We start from the raw sequence: 18,432 nt of genomic DNA on the forward strand, positions 1-18,432 counted from the left end.
TGAAACAGGTTTCAATCTTCCACTCCTGAAACTGAATTCCAGCCTGGTGCATGCAGCTTCATCAAACTCTACGTCAGAGCCACCCAGCTCAAAAAAGCTCATAAAACCCAAAAGAGGGAAGTGATGTCACTTCCTTATTCTGCTTTACAAACAAAAAGTAATTTGTTTATTTTTCTGGTCGCAAGCCTGTTTAAAACACAGAAAAGTGAGTCATGCTTGCATTAAAAAACATCCATATAACCTATGTCGCACTCACTAGAAACACCTGTAAGATTTTCTCATATCACAAGGCAGTGATACATCTATGGTAAGGGCAGTTTCTGACAGCCAAATAGTTACACAGCCTGCTCTGACCTGTGTAACAACTGTGGCTGCTATAGATCCTCTCCCTTTCAGGTAAGGTGCAGTACCTTGTTTTAACTTCAAGCATTCTTACTCCTTTTGAAAGTCCCCCTCAGTGGCTCTGCATGATGCTTATTCTGGGTATGTTCACGCTTGTTGGCTGTTGCTATGGAGCAGCTCACTCCACAGCCTGGCACGCTGAAGCAGCTGCCACTGTCTGGAAGAATGCTGGTAAATTAATAGCTCAGAGCAGTTCATAAAATTGGCTGAAAGGACATTTAATTTACTTTGGTTTGGTTTCCTTTTCCTTTTTTTGGTTTTGTTTTGTTTTTCTTTTCCCTTGAGAGAGAAACAGTCCTCTGGATGCCCAACTGGAATGAAAGGTACCCATGTAAATGGTTGGCATCAGGCAGGTTTCCACACCAGAAAGGGAAATGTGTGTGTGTGTGACTTCAGGAGGGAACTGTAACATAAGCTTTATATTCCTCATGTTCTCTCAGTCTTTTTATAACTTGTTGTGAGGGCAGAAATAGTGGAGGCTTGCCTGAATGGAAAGCGGGAGGGGCAGAGCTATACTGGGGATGGCAAGAGAGACAAATTTTCCCAGATGTTCTCTTTTTATCGGCTGAAGTTGTAGTCATTACACTGCCCTGGCACCCTGCTGGAAGCGCCGTTGCTTCCAAGTGTATGAGACAAAAATAACTGTGTTGCTCTGTTCTGGAGGATCCCAGACTGAAGGTGTGGCAGGAGAAAGACATCCCTTGACAGAGGTACATGTCTGAGGATTCCCACAGATATCTCATGCCATTTACCTCCTGGTGTCTTGAAGGTAAAGAAGAAACTCCCTGTTCTCCTCTTGAGAGTACCAGCAAACGCAAAGGAATCCTGAGGTGCTGAGACATTACTGAGAAGGCCAACCTGACCATCCTTTTAGAAAGAAACATGGGGATCTTGCATGTTAACTCAGCTCCAGGTTGCCCTTGGGTAGTTCTTAACTAAATTTCTCTTAGTAATTAACTTGGTGTTGTGGTTTAACCCCAGCCAGCAACTAAGCACCATGCAGCTGCTCACTCACTTTCCCCCCACCCAGTGGGATGGGGGAGAGAATTGGGGAAAAAAAAAAAAAGTTGTGGGTTGAGATAAAGACAGTTTAATAGGACAGAAAGGAAGAAAATAATAATTATGATAATAATAATAATATAATAAAAAAATTGGAATATACAAGTAATGCACAATGCAATTGCTCACCACTTGCCGACCAATGCCCAGTTAGTTCCTGAGCAGCAATCCACCCCCAGGCCAACTCCCCCCAGTTTATATACTGGGCATGACATCACACGGTATGGAATACCCCTTTGGCCAGTTTGGGTCAGCTGCCCTGGCTGTGCCCCCTCGTGACTTCTTGTGCCCCTCCAGCCTTCTCGCTGGCTGGGCATCAGAAGCTGAAAAATCCTTGACTTAGTATAAACACTAGTTAGCAAGAACTGAAAACATCAGTGTGTTATCAACATTCTTCTCATACTAAATCAAAACATAACACTATACCAGCTACTAGAAAGAAAATTAACTCTATCCCAGCTAAAACCAGGACACTTTGTAACATCCGGAGTTGTCAATGACATATTGTCAAATCTAAGAAAGGTGCTTGAGCAATGCAAACTACTAAGGCCTCCATTCAGCAAAGCACTTAGCAAATTCTCCACTGGATGCTTTACTAGATGTTTAAACACCTGATTACATTCTTTGAGACACACATCACTGAGGCCAGGGCTCCTACCTGTGTTACACAGAGGATCAAACTAGGGGGATCATGGCAGTCCTCATGGAGAGCCATCAGGAACACAGGAGATGGTCTTAAGTACGGAGTTACATCCTCCATTGAGCTGAGTTATTTGAGAGATGTGCAGTTTCAAACATGATGCAGTGGTTCAGGCACTCCTGACTATTTGACGGAGCCGACAGAAGGCATCAAATAGGATATGCCTCCACAGACAGAAGTGAACATACACGAGCTCCTCAGGTCTGAACCCCTTTCAGAGGGAGAATATATTCTCTCAAGCACAATGCTGGACTCAGACCAAAGACAGAGATCTCTGTAGTACCATTAGATGCTCTCCCAGTTCCTCTAAGTCCATCATCACTAGGGTTTTAGTCATCTTTTCTTACTAAGAAAGAGATGACGTCTTTGACCAGTAAAGCCATACTGCTGGGACAAAAGCAGTTCACATGGTTAAAACTGCACCACCACAGTGACCCTGCTGGTTTTATCATCTCTGAGTATATCTGAGGTCGTGCAGTTGAAGTCTGTTTCAGGTTGAGGCATATTCCTCTGCATATTTGAGGTAGCAGGGGAAGATGAAAAGGGTGACAGCATTTTAGAACAGCTCTGTTTCTACAAGTGTCAAAATTTAGCTCTAATGAATGTTTTTTCTCTTGTCTTCATTTTGTCTATAGCCATGAAACCCATGGTGTCTACAGGTGTTGCCAGGAACAGGAGCCATTTCTAAGGCATGCAAGATTAGATTTCAGTTGTTCTTCCAAACTCCCAAGGGAGAAAAGATGCTGACAGAGACACCTGAAAATCTAATTAGAGAAGAGCTTCAGCTGCTATCCCCCAGTCTTTTTCATTTGTCTTGGCCTTTCCTGTTTTGTTTTAAAACCCTTTGAACTGGAAATACATTTTCCATTCAGTAAGATCCAGTCTACAACACTTCTCTGAAAATGCCACATTTTGAAAAGCTGACATTTAAAATCCTAACTTAGGAAGTGGGAGAAAAAAAAGCCAGAAAAAACAAAGAGATTGTGTTTTGGCTTGTTCTAATGTTTTATCTGTGCCAGGTAAGAGCACAGGTAGAATAAGACAGGAAGAGAAAGCACGTGAGGCAAAATCAAAACATTTCCCAAACAGCCCACACCTGATCTACATCAACCCCAGCTGTCTGTCTCAGGCAGCTCTCCAGAGCCACTTGCAAGTGGCTGTTTTACCAAGAGAAGTTTTGTTTTGCAACAATTTGATGCATATACACGCACCTTGCAAAAACCTCTCCTGTTGCTTTTTCCAGCTTCTCCTTGTCATTTTGACAAGCCCAATACTACGTGATAGCATTCTTCTGAAGCTTTTAGCTCGATTAAGGCAGACAGAAAACTCCCTGTATTACTTCTGCAGCCACAGTGAAGCACTTGGATGCAATCAGCACCGAGCTATCTTTGGGCAGCCTCTCTGGCCTCCATTGTAAGAGGTCTTTAACACCAGCGCTCTTAGGCATCATGGGAGAAATTTGCCAAGTTGGCTACTTGTGGTGATATCTCTGCATTCGGTTCTTGTATTTTAATCAGCTAAGCTAGTCAGCAACCAATTACAATAGCTGAAAAAATGAAAGTACTTTTGATAGATGTTTTTTACCTTGTACTAGGTATATGCAATATGCACAAGCTTGGATATAACCTGAAGTACACTGTGATCTTGATAAAGGCTTTAGTCCAGCCAAAGACTTAAGCATATGCTGAACTTTAAGCATGAGTACTCTTTTTAGTCTGAAAAGAAGCCCTGGGAATTAAAAACAAGTTTCCCAAGGCCCCGGATTAAGCCCTTTATCTATATAACTTTTGTTACTAAAATGTAAATCAGAAATTCACTGTTTTCTAATGGATTTTCTCATTAAATGTCTAGGGGGTTTCCAAGCATACACAAAAGACTCCCCTCCCTCCTTCGCCTCCCTGCCCCCCAAGCCAAATGCACATTTTTCTTGTATCTTGCCAAAAGAATAGAAGTCTAGAGAGTACACGAGACCTGGATGCTTCCAAAAAACTCTGTGAAGCTTCCTGCCTCAGGGTATATCAAGAAACAGCCCATACAGTTTGCAATAGTATTTTTACATTTTGATTACTTTTATGCAGCTCTCAGTATTTTGGTGTATGTGAGATGTGAGACCCACCTAGCAGGATTCTCTCTCAAACGCTCTGTCTGAATCTTGCCCAGAAGGTTGTAATAATGAATTTTCCTTATTGGCTTCCAGTATTTGTATCTAAATAGAAGTATTGAAACAATGAAACACAGTTCAAGGTTTTTCATTTTGGTTCCCATGTTTCAGATTTAATTTTTAAGTCTTCAATTATGCACTGACTTATGTGTCTTCCTTACAGATGTTGATAATGGACTTAATTATCTTTTGCAAGAGAACACTGCTGTTGTTGGATTGTCTTAATGGATTAATGTTTTGTGCTTTCTTTAGATTAACCCTTTTCCCTCTTCAGTATTTTCCTGTCACCATCAGAAAACATCCATCAAACATATTTCCATTGCAACTAATATCTACACGTGAGATACCTTTAGTGTAGGTCTGTTTAAAAGCATATGCTTAATTTCAATGTGATATTCAAGTCCAACTTGATGAAGTACTGAAAAACATGCTTTCCTATGTAAATTCCTGCTTTCAGAGAGATGCTCTTAACTTTTTAAAATCAGAAACTGAATAGAAATGTGTCTTTTATCAGAGCGAATAGCCTGGCACTTTTCACAGGTACTTCTTTTTCTACACCAAAAGAGTTAATTGTACTAATCAAATCATTTGTTCTGACTGCTGGTTGTGCCAGCTCAACTCAGATATGAGCTTCTTCTACAGGACTAGATCTGTGCTCCACAGGAATCAATAAGTACAGCCTCTCAGGATTATGCAGAATAATTCAACTTGTGTGACTGGAAGTGCATTAGAAGACTGTAGTGCTGTGTGCCATCATGAAGGCGAGGTCAACTTTCATACATTTTCATGGAATTTCAGCAGTGAATTTAAAAATGCATGAAAGGCTCTGATTTCTCCCAACCACCTTGGCATCACTAGTAACACAGAAAATGCAATTATAATTCAAATGACAGTGGCATGGGGGAGGGGATGTACTGATCTTTCATCTGTATGTTATTAACAGGAATGTGGTGATGTTAGTAAGATAAACAGCCATGATTCAGCATGTCCATTGAAAGTTAGGATGAAGATTTCATATTTCTGTAATCATTACTAACTTGTGATATCAAAAGAGGGAACACAGTAGGATACCAAGAAAAAATACAGACTGTACTTTTAAGTACTACTAGCTTTGCATCTTTAATTTGAGTACATCAACAATCAAAACAATCCTAATGCTAAGTTCATCTCCAGAGACTTCAGCTGAGTTGAATTCTGAATTGCACCAAATGACACTGCTGAGGTAGGAAATGCTAATGGTATTGTCCCCCCAGCAGGGTCTCCAAGCTCATTAAATACACCTGAGAGACAATGTACCTTGTACAGCCATTTATTAACATTGTCATTACAGAAAACCAGAGTGGTCTTTAGGAAATTCACAGAGCTCCATTTGTATATTCACATGGTAAGAGAGAGTTCTCCAGCCTTATGAGCATGCAGCACATAAACGAAAGGCATGGAGGGCATGAGGGAGAAAGCAAAGCTCTATTTTCATATGAGGGAATAAAAAAGCAGAAAGGTTAAGTTTCTTACTCAAGGTCATGCAGAAGGAGCTGAGTGCAGTTCAGGAATGAGTTCAGATTGCCTGAATTCTAGCCCATGGCCTGAACTGTAGAAACAATTGAGACTTCCCTACACATTAGTCTAATCCAAATATCATATAGCAGCAGCAAGTAGTCAAAAGCAAGCCAAAATCTACTCCCAGTGGAGTGACTTTGTCAAGTGAGAACTGAGGGAGACCTGGAATGTCAAAGACTTTTGGCTGTCATTTTATCAAGATAAAAAATAAATTAGAGGAGGCAGTTTCTCTGTGAATTATCTGTAATGAAACAGCCAAAGCCCTGAATGTTTCTGCCCTGAACGTCTTTACCGTCCATTTCCTCGGCAAAGATGTATGAGCAATCAGACGAAACAAGTTTGAAAGCCATTGTGTTGAATAACGTTCTGGAGGCTGCGGCTTTCAGTGTCTCTGCTGAAGCAGTACAGCAGGCACAAGTGTCTGATGTTGATACAAATAACTCAAACACATAAATAACAATTGGGTTTGTGACAGGCAAGAGAACTACACGACCATGTGATGAGCAAGGCATGCAGAAACAACACCCACTTAATAAAATTCCTCTATTTTCTACAACAGAGCAGCAAAATATGTCAAGGACATTGGGTTGAAGAACTTCAGTAGGAAAAATGGCTTTGTAATTTTTGTTTTTCGGTTTCTTCTGTTGCTGTGCAAAAATAAAGTAAGGATTCAGGTTGTTTAGGCTGAGAAACAACTCTGTTGTTGAACGCTGCAGTGTGAGAGGTACAAGCCTTGGGTCTGTGCATACAGCCCAGGCCAGCGCAAAGGATTAACCTTTAAACTGGCAGCATTTTGAGGCAATGGGAAAATTTGCTTTTAAGCATAACTAGTTTTCTCCTGTGCTGCCACTTAGTGACAAAGATGCTGTTGCTATTCTGCTTAGCTCAATGGAAATTTAAGAGTAAAATTACCAGCTTAAGTATGGTGCTCTGCTTATTAAACGTTTCCATAATGCTTCACACAATAGGACATATGCTAATTATAAAAGGAAATATTGATGCTTCCTGGCTGTTGTCACCCGATAAGAATTTCATGATGATTATACCCAGCTTAATAGGAGAACTAACCTGGACAAACCTTTCCAATAACGGGACCAAAGATATAAAGTGCAAGGTGACTTTGCAAACAGTTTTTAAGAAGCCATACAGAAGTCCTAAAAAGTGACAGGAAAGTTAGACTGCTTTGGAAAGCATTCTTACATTCAGATCACTTAAGTATGAGCTGTTGGTTGGTTTTGCTTTTAATGATATTTATATGCTGCCAGATATAAATGCTTTACAGGAAAATTTTATGTGAGTCAGGGTTAGAGAAACTGGGGCAGAATCCCAGCTCTCAGAAATCAGCAATGCTCTACACACTGCTGGTTTTGGTACCTGCCCCCTCTCCACTTGCACAGACTTCAGTGATTATTTTCCTTTTGTGTCTTCTTCCATAGCAGAACACTTCTGAATGCCTTGTCCTTGTTTCTCTTCAGATATCTTTTACTGACATTGTGTTATTTTCAGAATGACAGAGTCCTGGCCATGAGCATCACCACAGGCACAAGCAGGCTGTACAAGAAACCCCTGTGCTGTGGTTCCTGCCCCTGAATCCCACACCTGAGTGAAAACACCAGTTTTTTACTGCTACCATTTGCCTCTCACTACCCTCTTAATAATCCCCTCCACTACAGAGATGCAGTGACTTTTCAGGTCCTCCAGTCAGCCTGCCTCTGCAGTTTGTTCTTCTTTTCAGACCCAGGTGGCTCCTTAGATGGAGCAGAAAGCCCTAGAAAGATAATAGAAGTATAAATCTAAACGAACTCTTGTACCTTGGCTCACCAGCTTCTTATCTTTTTTTTTTTTTTTTCCCTGCAGGTCAAGTGGAATATAGGCATGAAAAAAGATTGCTGGAAGACTGTAATGTATGGAACAGCTCTACAGATCTGAAGGCTTCGAACAAACTGTCTCAGAGGGATACAGGAGATGATGTTAAGATGCAAAGGGACTACAACATAAGCAAAGACTGCTAGTTTTTTACATCCTAAAAGACATGAACTGTGACAAGGCTAAAGGTAGAGTCCTCACCAGGGTGTAGCACTTGAAAATATTGACCACCACTCCAGGGGGCAAAGGTTAAATAGGACACATTTTCTTCATATATCATTGGGAAAAACCGTGCATGCATATATAGACATATCCAGCCTTTTTTAACTTGCCTGATGCCTTCTCGTCAGCAAAAATGGAGTGGCACAGATTCTGTGGATGCTGAACATCCTGGTTTGTACTATGCTGTATACCTGTGCAAGGCAGAACTACACAGAAAATGGCAAGTTCTTCTTTTCTGATACCTCTGCCTTGTTTGCAAGGTTTCCCTTTGAGAAGTGGGGTCAGAATAAACTATCTCCAGAGATCCCTTCCAACCTCAATTATCCTGTGATTCTGTGAAATGAATATCTATTTTATAAAAGGGTGGTTGTTCTTTTCTGGGTTGTTTAACTTCTCTAGTGAGTGGTGTGATTTTTGTTACTGAAAGAGTTAATTTGGTAAATGCTTTAGTGTATATACAATTATGCTGCTATAACCACAGTTTCTACTCCTTGCATATAGTTGGGCAAATTTTCTTCTCTGTTGAGTATTTCTTTTGCTGCAACATCAGCCCAAAGTCATTGTCAGATTAGGTCAAATTCACCCCAAAGTTTTGTTGGTTGCTCTGTAAGCTCTTTATATTGACAAATCCAGGAGCGGGAGGTCAAGATTCATCTAGCAGGGAGAGTAATCAGAAAGGCTGGAGGTTGATCAATACTGTTTCAGCCCTCAGAGCAACTCCTAACCTCTTCCTTATCAGGTATACTGAAAGAAGGGCCCCCTTTAGATCTCCTCAGAAGCTGACTCGCTTATCAAAACATACTTTATGTACTTGATATACAACATGAGAAAGACACCATCTCCTAATGGAGAAGGTGTTGCTTCCACACTCTGGTGAATACTGAAGCAGGGCTATGAAAAAAGATCAGAATCAACAGAAAAGACAGAACAATTCATAGCAGATCCCTGTAGGACTGAGTGGTCAGAGTATTCTTACAGGATATGAGAGTTGAAACACTCATAGAAGGAAGAGCAGGACATTTGTCTTCAGTTTCCAACAATGTGGGTGATTGTCTCTCCCTCTGACTATTGGCAGAATTCTTTGATAGTTTTGTGACTGACTTCTCAGATTACCCACCTCCTTCTCTCAATCTGTTTTAAAATTTTGCTGAGAATAGAAATGCAATGCAATGAACAATTTTTGATATTTTTTTTTTCTATAAAAGCCTGAAGACTTTGAATCTTGTTTTGGACTTTCTATTCTTCATCTTTAAACACAGAAATCAATAATTTATCCAGATGAAATTATATGTTTATGCTGTTATGACAGCATCTACAGTAGCAATGTTGTATGACTGTCACTACTGAAATAAAGTGACCACATTTTGGAGAAAATGAACATTCAGGTCAAACAACTGCTTCAGGTTAGACATGATTTATTACATGTTATTGCCTTTACAAATCAGGACACCTGTTTGCTAGGGAAAGCATCAATAATAGAGAGGCAAAAACCCCAACACATCCCTACAAAACTCAGCTCCAGAGGTCATCCTCATTTCTCTTTCCTCACTACAGATGACATTTACTATGGAGAGAGGCAGAAGTAATTTCCATGAATGCTCTAAGCTGTAAAGGGATGTACGTTGTCCCCTAGTGTAAAAGCATAGTTGTTTTAGGATTTATTGGCCAGCTACACAGGAAAAAGGATAGAAGTTTAAATAAATCAAACTGGATTAGGGAGAAAGAGAAAACAGTTACTTTGTGAATGTTATTATTTGGGAGCCTGCAATTAAACATAAAGAAATGCTGAGGAAAAAACAACCAGGTAAAAATATTTTAAACATTTTTTCCTAAGGATTCAGAAATAGAGGGAGCAGAACAATGAAATACCAAGTTAAGTTACAGATGTAACAAAACCACAAGCTCTGATCAGAGTCTGAATCAGCTTCACATTTGCAATCAATTTCAGACTTAATGCTGCTGATGACATCTTGAGATTTCATTCACAAATGCCTAAACAATATGTACTAACTTGTGTGATGGGGACAGATCTGCACATGTACTTTTAGCCATGTTTGGTTGAAAGTCGGTGGCAAGTAAAAATGGAAATTCAGTTTCAAACACAGCAAGACGTCAAAAGCACAGTTCAGGGTGGGGATCAGGATTCAAACCTGCACTCTCCAGTTCCACTGTGAAATATGCAAACCAAACCAGTTCCCAGTTTTTATCAACTTCTCCCAGCTATTACTCTATGCACTGCAATACTCTTACAGTCTCATCGTCTCCACACATCATCCATTACATTTTAGAGCAAAATCTACCCAGCTACATCACGGAGCTGACTGACTTTATCCCACACTCTCTTGGTTCACTCCTTCACCACTTTGCAATCTTTGTCTGGCATGAATCAGACTCAAATACACCCATGGGGCCTGGGATGCAACATAAAAATAGAGCCTACCTCTTCCAGCTGCACCAGGAAAGTGACATTGTGTCCTTGCTCGGCTGTCAGTTTGCCATCAGATGTGATTATACGAAGGCCCTGGGGGGCTTTGCCAGGACACTGCTGTGGTTTTGCTGTGTACCGTTCTCTCACACCATCCGTGCAGTTATTAGAAACAACTTTCCGGTATCTGAAAAGGAAAAGACAAATCTGCGGGAGATGCTGACAGGGAGCATAACAGGGTTAACTGGGAACAAGGAGGCATTTTTGAGATTTCTTTAGACTAAGGAGATTGGAAGGAAACAGGTTCCCAAATATATTTTAGCATTTGTCTCAGCCAAGCATTCCTCATGTGCCTAGTGTATAAGTAGTTAATACTGTCGTTAATGGCATGTAATGTTTTCCTGCATAGCACACCTATATACCACATATTAATAAATTGCCTAAAACATAAAATTATATGATGATCTATGTTACATGTTAAATAACTATGAAGTTATAAATAAATGATGTACACATACAGTATGGAATTGTATTCAATTATTATACTGTTAGGCATAGTTTAACAGCTTTTCTCACATGCTCTCCACTTCTCATCAGTTGTGAGGCAACTCTCTAAAGATGCAACCCTCGAGAGCTACAAAAACAAGAGAGTTGAAGAAAAAAGCAAATTCTGTCTACCTTTGAGTGTACAAAATGCCAAAACACAGCTTGGGTTCCTTTGTTTGTTTTAATCACTTGCATCAGAAATAAAGTTTGAGGTCAGTATCTTAACTTAAACTATGTCCTTCACTGGCTTCCAAGACAGCCAAAGAATAACCAGCATTCGGGCTAGCTACCCATCTATTACTTCAGTTCACATATACATTAGTTTCACCTCTTTCCTTTAATTTTTTTCCCACCATTTCTGCCTCACCTGATCCTACATTATTTTAAGAGGAGTCTTTTCAGAGACTTTAATGATTTGGCCTTTGCCTTGTAGTTTCACCCCCAAGTTTCTTTAAGGCATCATTTTTCAGAGAAAGGTCTAGACCATACATGGTGGAGATCTGGAGTGCCAGACTGTGCACCCTAACAAAGTCAGCGAAGGAGAGGCTTCAGCCAGCTTTGAGACACCTATAGTAATGCAATCTGTAGTTGTCATTGGGTTAAAGTCCATATGGGTGCTCTAGCTAAATAAAGTCCGGTGTGCCACTTACCCAGTGCTGTTGAGATAACTTTGTCCAAGGCTACAGTCTTTCGATAAGGAAGATGGGTTATACCAAAATGCTGGCAAACACTGCCCATTGCTGTGACGTTCATATCCATAATCACTGTTTTAGCATTAAAAGAAACAGTCATGTAAAAAACCAAAAGAACAAATACAGGTATTAGCTCATGCTCTCTACTATTGATACAAGTTTTGATTTTCCTCAAGCTGTTTACTAGGATTTCTGATTTTTTACTGATAAACAGATTCTTCATCCTACTTTTTTTTTGGCAGGTAGAGTTACCTTGCATATATCCCAGTATAAACAAGCAGAACCAGACCAGGTAGTTTATGAGTTATTGCATTAAGTGTTCTCCATCCACAGTCCAACAGCGCTTCTCAGGTTCAACTCTAGATTCAAATATAATAAAAGCTAGAGATCTAAGCTAAGTTCAGTCACTGCTGCCTCAATCATATCTTAGAAAACTGAAGTGCTAACCAGTTAATTGTATTTGGAAATCATATCATATGAGCTGTAGAAGAAAATTTAAAGCCCTGAGAGAGCTCTCAGCTGAAGGCATAAACAGCATACTTGGTAATGGAAAAGAACGCCGAGATCTTCAATTCTATTTTTGTTTGGAAGAGGAAATGCTACGAAAAATCATGTGTTAGAAACAATGAGTCAAACTGTAATCTTTTGTCCCAATTTGGGCTTAGTTATGACTAAATTTGCTTTGGTTCCACTAAACAACAGTTCAATGGTTTTGATTCCAGGTAAACAAAGACTTTATAAAAATTGTTATTGTGGAACAAATAAACAAACAAAAAACCTCTTTGATCAGTATTCCATTCACGTGTGGTTCTACTCTCCAGCCATTGAGTAATGAGGACTGTTTGGTTGGAAAATCCTTATTACTCCTTTTACTAAGTTTTCTCCCTAGCCCATAATGGAGATGCTAATGGGATGTCATTTCTGAGAACTGCTATACGAGTCCACCACCTCCATTCCAATATTCCAGTTGCAACATGATCCGTGATCTTAAAATGGCACTTCTTTGCAAAGCACTTTTTTTGCTTATTATCTTTAGTGTCTTGGAATCGTAGGTAGCTTCATATTCTAAGAAAAGAGGATTAGGGCAGCATTAGATTATGTGCTTAAAGACTTATCTGTGTACATGTAAAGAAGCAGAGAGAAAAAACAGGAGGCGGAGGAACCCCAATAACCTGACCGGAGCCAGTGGAGCCCCTGCCCCAGCTCCTCGCAGGGCTGTCCCACAACAGCCCTCACGGCCAGGGTGAGACCTACCTGGTCATCACCAGGAGAGGCACTCCCCACATCACTTTGCAGATCACTGCGAGGGGTTACTACGCACGGGGGGACACGGCTCATTATGGCACGCCACGAAAGAGCATCTGGCATCTCCATTTCTATTTTCCTGGGTGAGGGGCTATCTGTTCTGTGTGGTGGTCTAAGTCTCAGCAACTGGACTCAGACCATGAGTCACAGGGGTTCATGTGCCCGCACTGCCAGGAACTGCACTGCCCGGGGTGTGTGCGTACTGTGCAGGTAAGCACCGAGCCAGACAAGCCAGTGAGTAAGATAAAAGACTTGGGAGCTAGGTGCTGAGGTGGTCCTAAGTCTGGGCTGGACATTGGGTCCATGAATTGGTTATTGGAAAGACCAAGAGGTCTGGGGGACTGACTACTGGTGTAAAGCCATATAGGTCTGGACCTGCTCGTGAGACCTATTACACGTATGCATGTGTGTGCATCAGGCAACTGGGGAGACAAGGCATCCAGGGGCCAGATACTGGACAGACCTGGGTTTCTATGACCAGGTACTGGTGGGATCAATATTGTATGTATGTTTTTAGTGCACAGATTTTCCACAAATGGGACTTCATCTTGATTAACCAGAGAGGGGAACAGGATGAGGCAACTGGTGTTTGTGCTAGTGCTGTTTTCTGTTTGTGCTAATCTGTGTCACCAGATGTGTACATATGCATATATGTACTCTGCGTACAATGCACATGTGTGCCTACCAGGAAAAAATGCTCAGCCTTGCTACTGCTTGGGTCAGGGGACACGGAGCTGCAGAAGCCTCACCTCTATCAGGTTACTGGATTCAGCACGTTCTAATAGGCAGCAGTGCAATCAATGATATTTGTAGAATAATATTAACAACAACAAGAATGTTTAACATAATGAAGACTTTTTTCAAATGTTTAATTCTTTCTGGACCAAAGCATGATGGCTTAAAACAAAAATTTAATGAATCACTATTAAACAATTTTAAGAAGTCTGGTACTGATGTAAAATGTGAGACAAAGAAAAAAAAGGAGAGCCTATTTTTCAATTTATTTTTGTTATATTTCTTAAACTTGTTATCAAAAGCAGGACATTGAGAAGAACTTTGTCAACACTTTTTACTCCTGCCTGCAACTCTTCCTTCTGAATCAAGAAAATAAAATGTTTTGAGGTAATCTGAAAAAGGAGAAATTAAAAAGATGACATTAAGCAAAAGAAAATTAAAGCTGCATATCACTTGGGAAAACTCCTAAACATCTATTAGACTGCATGACTGTTCCAAAGGAACATTTTGGCAGCTGTGGTACTTGGGATATCTACAAGTAATTGAGAACATACTCTAGGAAACAGCAATGAAGGAGATGACCTAAATGGTCTTTTCCTCAGTTTTTTGATTGAATTTTCATCAATCTATTTACTCAGATGCTAGTGACTGAATGTTGCTTAATTGCTTTGGAAGCATCAGCCAGCCTATTCTCACCCTGCCATGTGCTTCTCTAATCATCCTTGTTGGAATAAGAACACTATAGCTGCAGAATACACTTTATAATGAAGAATAACATTATTCTGATTTGCTTAGAGAAAACAAATATTTACATACAAGTGGGACTCCTATATTTTTGTAATTCATTTGTCAACACTCTGCAGCACTGTATTCCTAAGTTATCGTGTGTCACTAATTAAAAAGCTGTAACACTGTACACACACAATGTCCTGTAATCAGTTAGGTGAAAACAAAGCAAAATAATACAGTGATATCTGCCTCAGAGGGGATCAGTACCCGCAGTCCAATTTGATGCAGTAGTATCAGTCTGAGATTTCCTACTATATGTGTGTCTAGACTCATGCCATAATTTTGGTTCCTATTAGTACCTGCACATCTGGACAAGCCAAGCTTGACTTAACTAGGTTTGACTACACTTGGACCATATTTCTCAAAGCCAGGAGAATGAAACCATCGTATTTTCCACAGCAGAAATAGTTCTAAGCACAGAAGTTTCACAGCGTTGTTTTCAGGCTTGCAAATCGCCTGGCTCATTAAGGCCCTACAGAAATATCATCCCAGTAAATGACATGAATTGCTGTTCCGCATCTCTCTACAGATGCACCAGCCGCTCGTTCACCTCCACAGTCTTGGAATCTAATGAATTCCTTGGCTACAGGCTGGTGCATGCAGAACATTGATGCTGACAACAAATTGCTGCCTACAATTTGGCACAACAGGCTTTGTAGCAATCAACCAGCATTAGCATCAATAGGATTGCCATAGCGCAAGCCAGTATAGCAAAATCTGGACAGAGGGATGGCATCAGCTTTAGACTGCAATCAGCTAGCCGAGTCATTGCCTGGTAACTGGGAATTAGAATTTGCATACATTGATGATATTTTGTGCCTGCCTGAAAAGAACTCAGGTGAAATATATAATATACCTATCAAAAAAGAGTGGAGCATTTACCAGCAGGGATTGTTTTATCAGCAGCCTATCTTGTGGCTCTAACTGATGATGGTTTTACCCTGGCCACTTTTACTGGTTTAAACCAGAATCCTATTTGTCTTAGTCAATAGGATTTCAAGTCCTTCTCTGTATTAGAGACAGATATGAATTCATTCCAGAAGTTCTGTATCCCTGCTCAAAGCTCATGGCAAATCTAAGATTATTTGCAGCACAGGTAATAATCAAAAGAAAAGAAATCCCTTCAGGAAATTTGTAGTTTGAATACAGACCTGACAAACATACTGTCAGGGAAGAACTGTAAATGCATGTGAAATTATTAAAATCCCATTGTTTTAAGATATAGAAAAAAACCCAGTAAAGTCAGATGAGTGATAGCCACGCTTATACCTTCTAAAAATGAAGAGATGACTTGACATGTAACCACAGGACTTCCTTAACACTAACAGCTTCACCTTAAGGCCAACTATGCCAGCAACTGAAAATGCTACTTGTGGTTTTGTATGCTGTGCTTTGCAAACTTTTCAGACATTAAATGGGGTAGAATTGAGGTATCTGTGATTATAGTCACCTTTGTTCTGCAGTTTCCAAAAGCCCTTGTGGGAAAAAAAATAACTGTAGCCACAGCTGTGGAAAAGTCTCACCACCTTTTTATTCACTTAATACCATTATCTAATATTGAACTATGATGCAAGGGTAGATTTGTGTTAAAGGGGAGCTGTGCTTGCTTCCCAGTTCTACAGGATCTGACATGGGATTTATCTCAGAGAAGGATGGATTTGGCTGCAGTTTGAATTATGGCTCTATGAAGGCATATGATTATAATTGCATCATAGTATTTGGAGTCAAGCTATACCAACTTATGTTAATAGGGAACCTAAAATCCCCAGAATCTTTCCAGTAAATCCATGCCTGGTAGATATCTAGGCCCCTAAAGATGCAGAGATGCACCGTGGACTTTGCATAGTGAGTCTGCATTTTCCACAAGCATTCAAAATGAACTAAAAATTCATTCAAAATTACTACTTGTTAGCCAATCAAGCCTACCTCAATGACAAAGCAAAGTTAGTTAACCCAAGGGTGCAAATGTATGTGTATTTCAGAACTGGCACCTGCATGATTGCCTGAACCAATGAGTGGTAACACAAGAAGCCAACAGAGTCTAAATCACATTCAGAATCTGCCTTCTGCCTCCCTGCAGTTTGTCAGGACAGTTTCTCATGACGCAGGACTCTGAAGTTTTAGCATAAGTACTAAACCTATCAGGCAGGTCTGTAATTTAAGTGCCAGACAATAAAAACAGAGCTAGCCAGACCCTTGCTGATATCATCGGCGAAATAAATAGACCTGAGTCTCAGTGGACTAAGGCTCCTTTGTGCCTCTCTGGCTACCCAAAGCCACTAGCACCAGTATCAACAGGCTCATACTTCCCATACTGAGGTATGGGAATACTGATAGAAGAAGCCCTCAGTATTAATGACAGTTCAGAGGGAGGACTGACAGTGAGACACTTAACTCAAAGTTTCTATTAAAGGACCTGGGAGACAGGTGGCTGAAGGATGAACACCACCAAAGATTTCCATCTGTGTCCAGGAGGTGTTTCTGCTGAAGAGATATTGCCGTAATAATGCTCAAACGGCAGGAAGGAACACAATGTAAGGAAACCAGGTAAATTAATGCTTTAATAACACACCAGTATAACGGTGTCATCCATTTACCCAAATCAATTAAATGAAGGACATTCTCGTTTCTAGGCCGTTGCTAGGACAGATTTGCCTAGGGCTTCTGCACATTTCCATTCCCCCCTATTCCTGAAGCACTATTGCCCTCTGGCTGTGAGCCTCAGCCCCTGCACGGAGAACAAATGCTTGCTGCTTCAGCCCTCTGTCCCCACTAGTTTTGGTTCTAGCCCATGATAAAAGATGTCTACTGTCAGAAGAGTTCAGGTTCCCGCGGCTAGAGGAACTACAGTCATTTCTAATGTCACTCAGTTTTGTTGCTGTGTAAAACAATAAACAAATGTGCCCTTTTCTCTGAGAAAGAACTACCATGGGCTGAATACAGATTGGAAAGGAACCTGGAGTTCTATGACCAGGAGAAAAAACATTATAAAATCTTTATGTCTTTTATAACTGGCATTTTTTTCCCCTGAACTGATAAAGAAGCACTTGCAGGATTAACAGCAATAATAATTTTTTTTTTCACTTTACCTGACCACACAGATACATTTTTTTACTCCAAGCTCTGACAAGCTTAGATAATAAAATTTTCCCCAAACAAATTCAGCGTTTGAACAGCAAAGAAAATCCTACTCTGATTGAGGCAGGGATTGTTGTCTTTTTTAATTCTGTATACAAGACTGGGTCCTGTAACTATTGATGTTAATATAAAAAGCTGCCCAGTTTATTTCAAGATTGCAAAATCAAGTGCAGTCAGCTAAGGGGCTTCTCCCTGCCTTGGGAATACATGTCCCCTTTAATCTCCTTCAGTTAAGAGCCCTGCCCAGCAAAAAAGAGAAACAGAGAATTCAAAAGCACTGCTGAAATGTCATGAATGAGGATGATGAAAGTGCTTCTTCCTTTTGCAGGAAGGTCCCCACAGAGGACATCCTTCCACAGGAACAATTCACTCACCAATTTTCCTCCAAATGTCTCTTTGGACCAACTTCTGCAGGGTGCAGAGAGAACTGGAGGGGATCACAACAGTCTCTAACCCAAAACTGATTCTGGCAGAAGGAGGAAGGCCCTCCTAGGTCAGGAGGGCTTTCTATCAGTCAGCTCAGCACAGAGACCTGCAGTATTTTTAAGGGTATTTTTCTCAGGCTACTTTTAACAAGATGACTTTCACCAAGTCCTAATTCTGCCTCTTCCAACAGATTTGAGGGGGTCTTGTTGGTACGTGTAAACTGTGAGCATCTGTTGTACATCCCCAACCACCCAAGCTTTCTTTTAGAGATTCTCTCACAACTCAGCAGACCTTTTGGAGAAAGTTTCCTCGAAGTGAATATAAAAGACATAAAAGCATGTTTCCCCAGCAAATGTCACTGTGGTACTTTTGTTCTGTACCTAGCAACAAAGTTTTGTAGTAGCAAACC

The 18,432-nt window shown here is 40.5% G+C and overlaps 1 protein-coding gene across 4 annotated transcripts in view; it reads right to left on the reverse strand.

Moving 5' to 3' along the window:
* The window catches only part of SORCS1 (sortilin related VPS10 domain containing receptor 1), a 311,800-nt gene that overhangs the window by 31,516 nt on the left and 261,852 nt on the right, over positions 1 to 18,432 (reverse strand). For all 4 annotated transcript variants that reach the window (XM_075026345.1, XM_075026344.1, XM_075026343.1 and 1 more), the window contains 2 exons: positions 11,589 to 11,702; positions 10,408 to 10,579 (listed from right to left, as the gene is read on the reverse strand). In XM_075026345.1, the coding sequence (XP_074882446.1) occupies positions 10,408 to 10,579; positions 11,589 to 11,702 (286 nt within the window). The remainder of the gene's footprint in view (positions 1 to 10,407; positions 10,580 to 11,588; positions 11,703 to 18,432) is intronic.

This window comes from Buteo buteo, chromosome 4, assembly GCF_964188355.1.
Source record: "Buteo buteo chromosome 4, bButBut1.hap1.1, whole genome shotgun sequence".
NCBI classification, from domain to species: domain Eukaryota; kingdom Metazoa; phylum Chordata; class Aves; order Accipitriformes; family Accipitridae; genus Buteo; species Buteo buteo.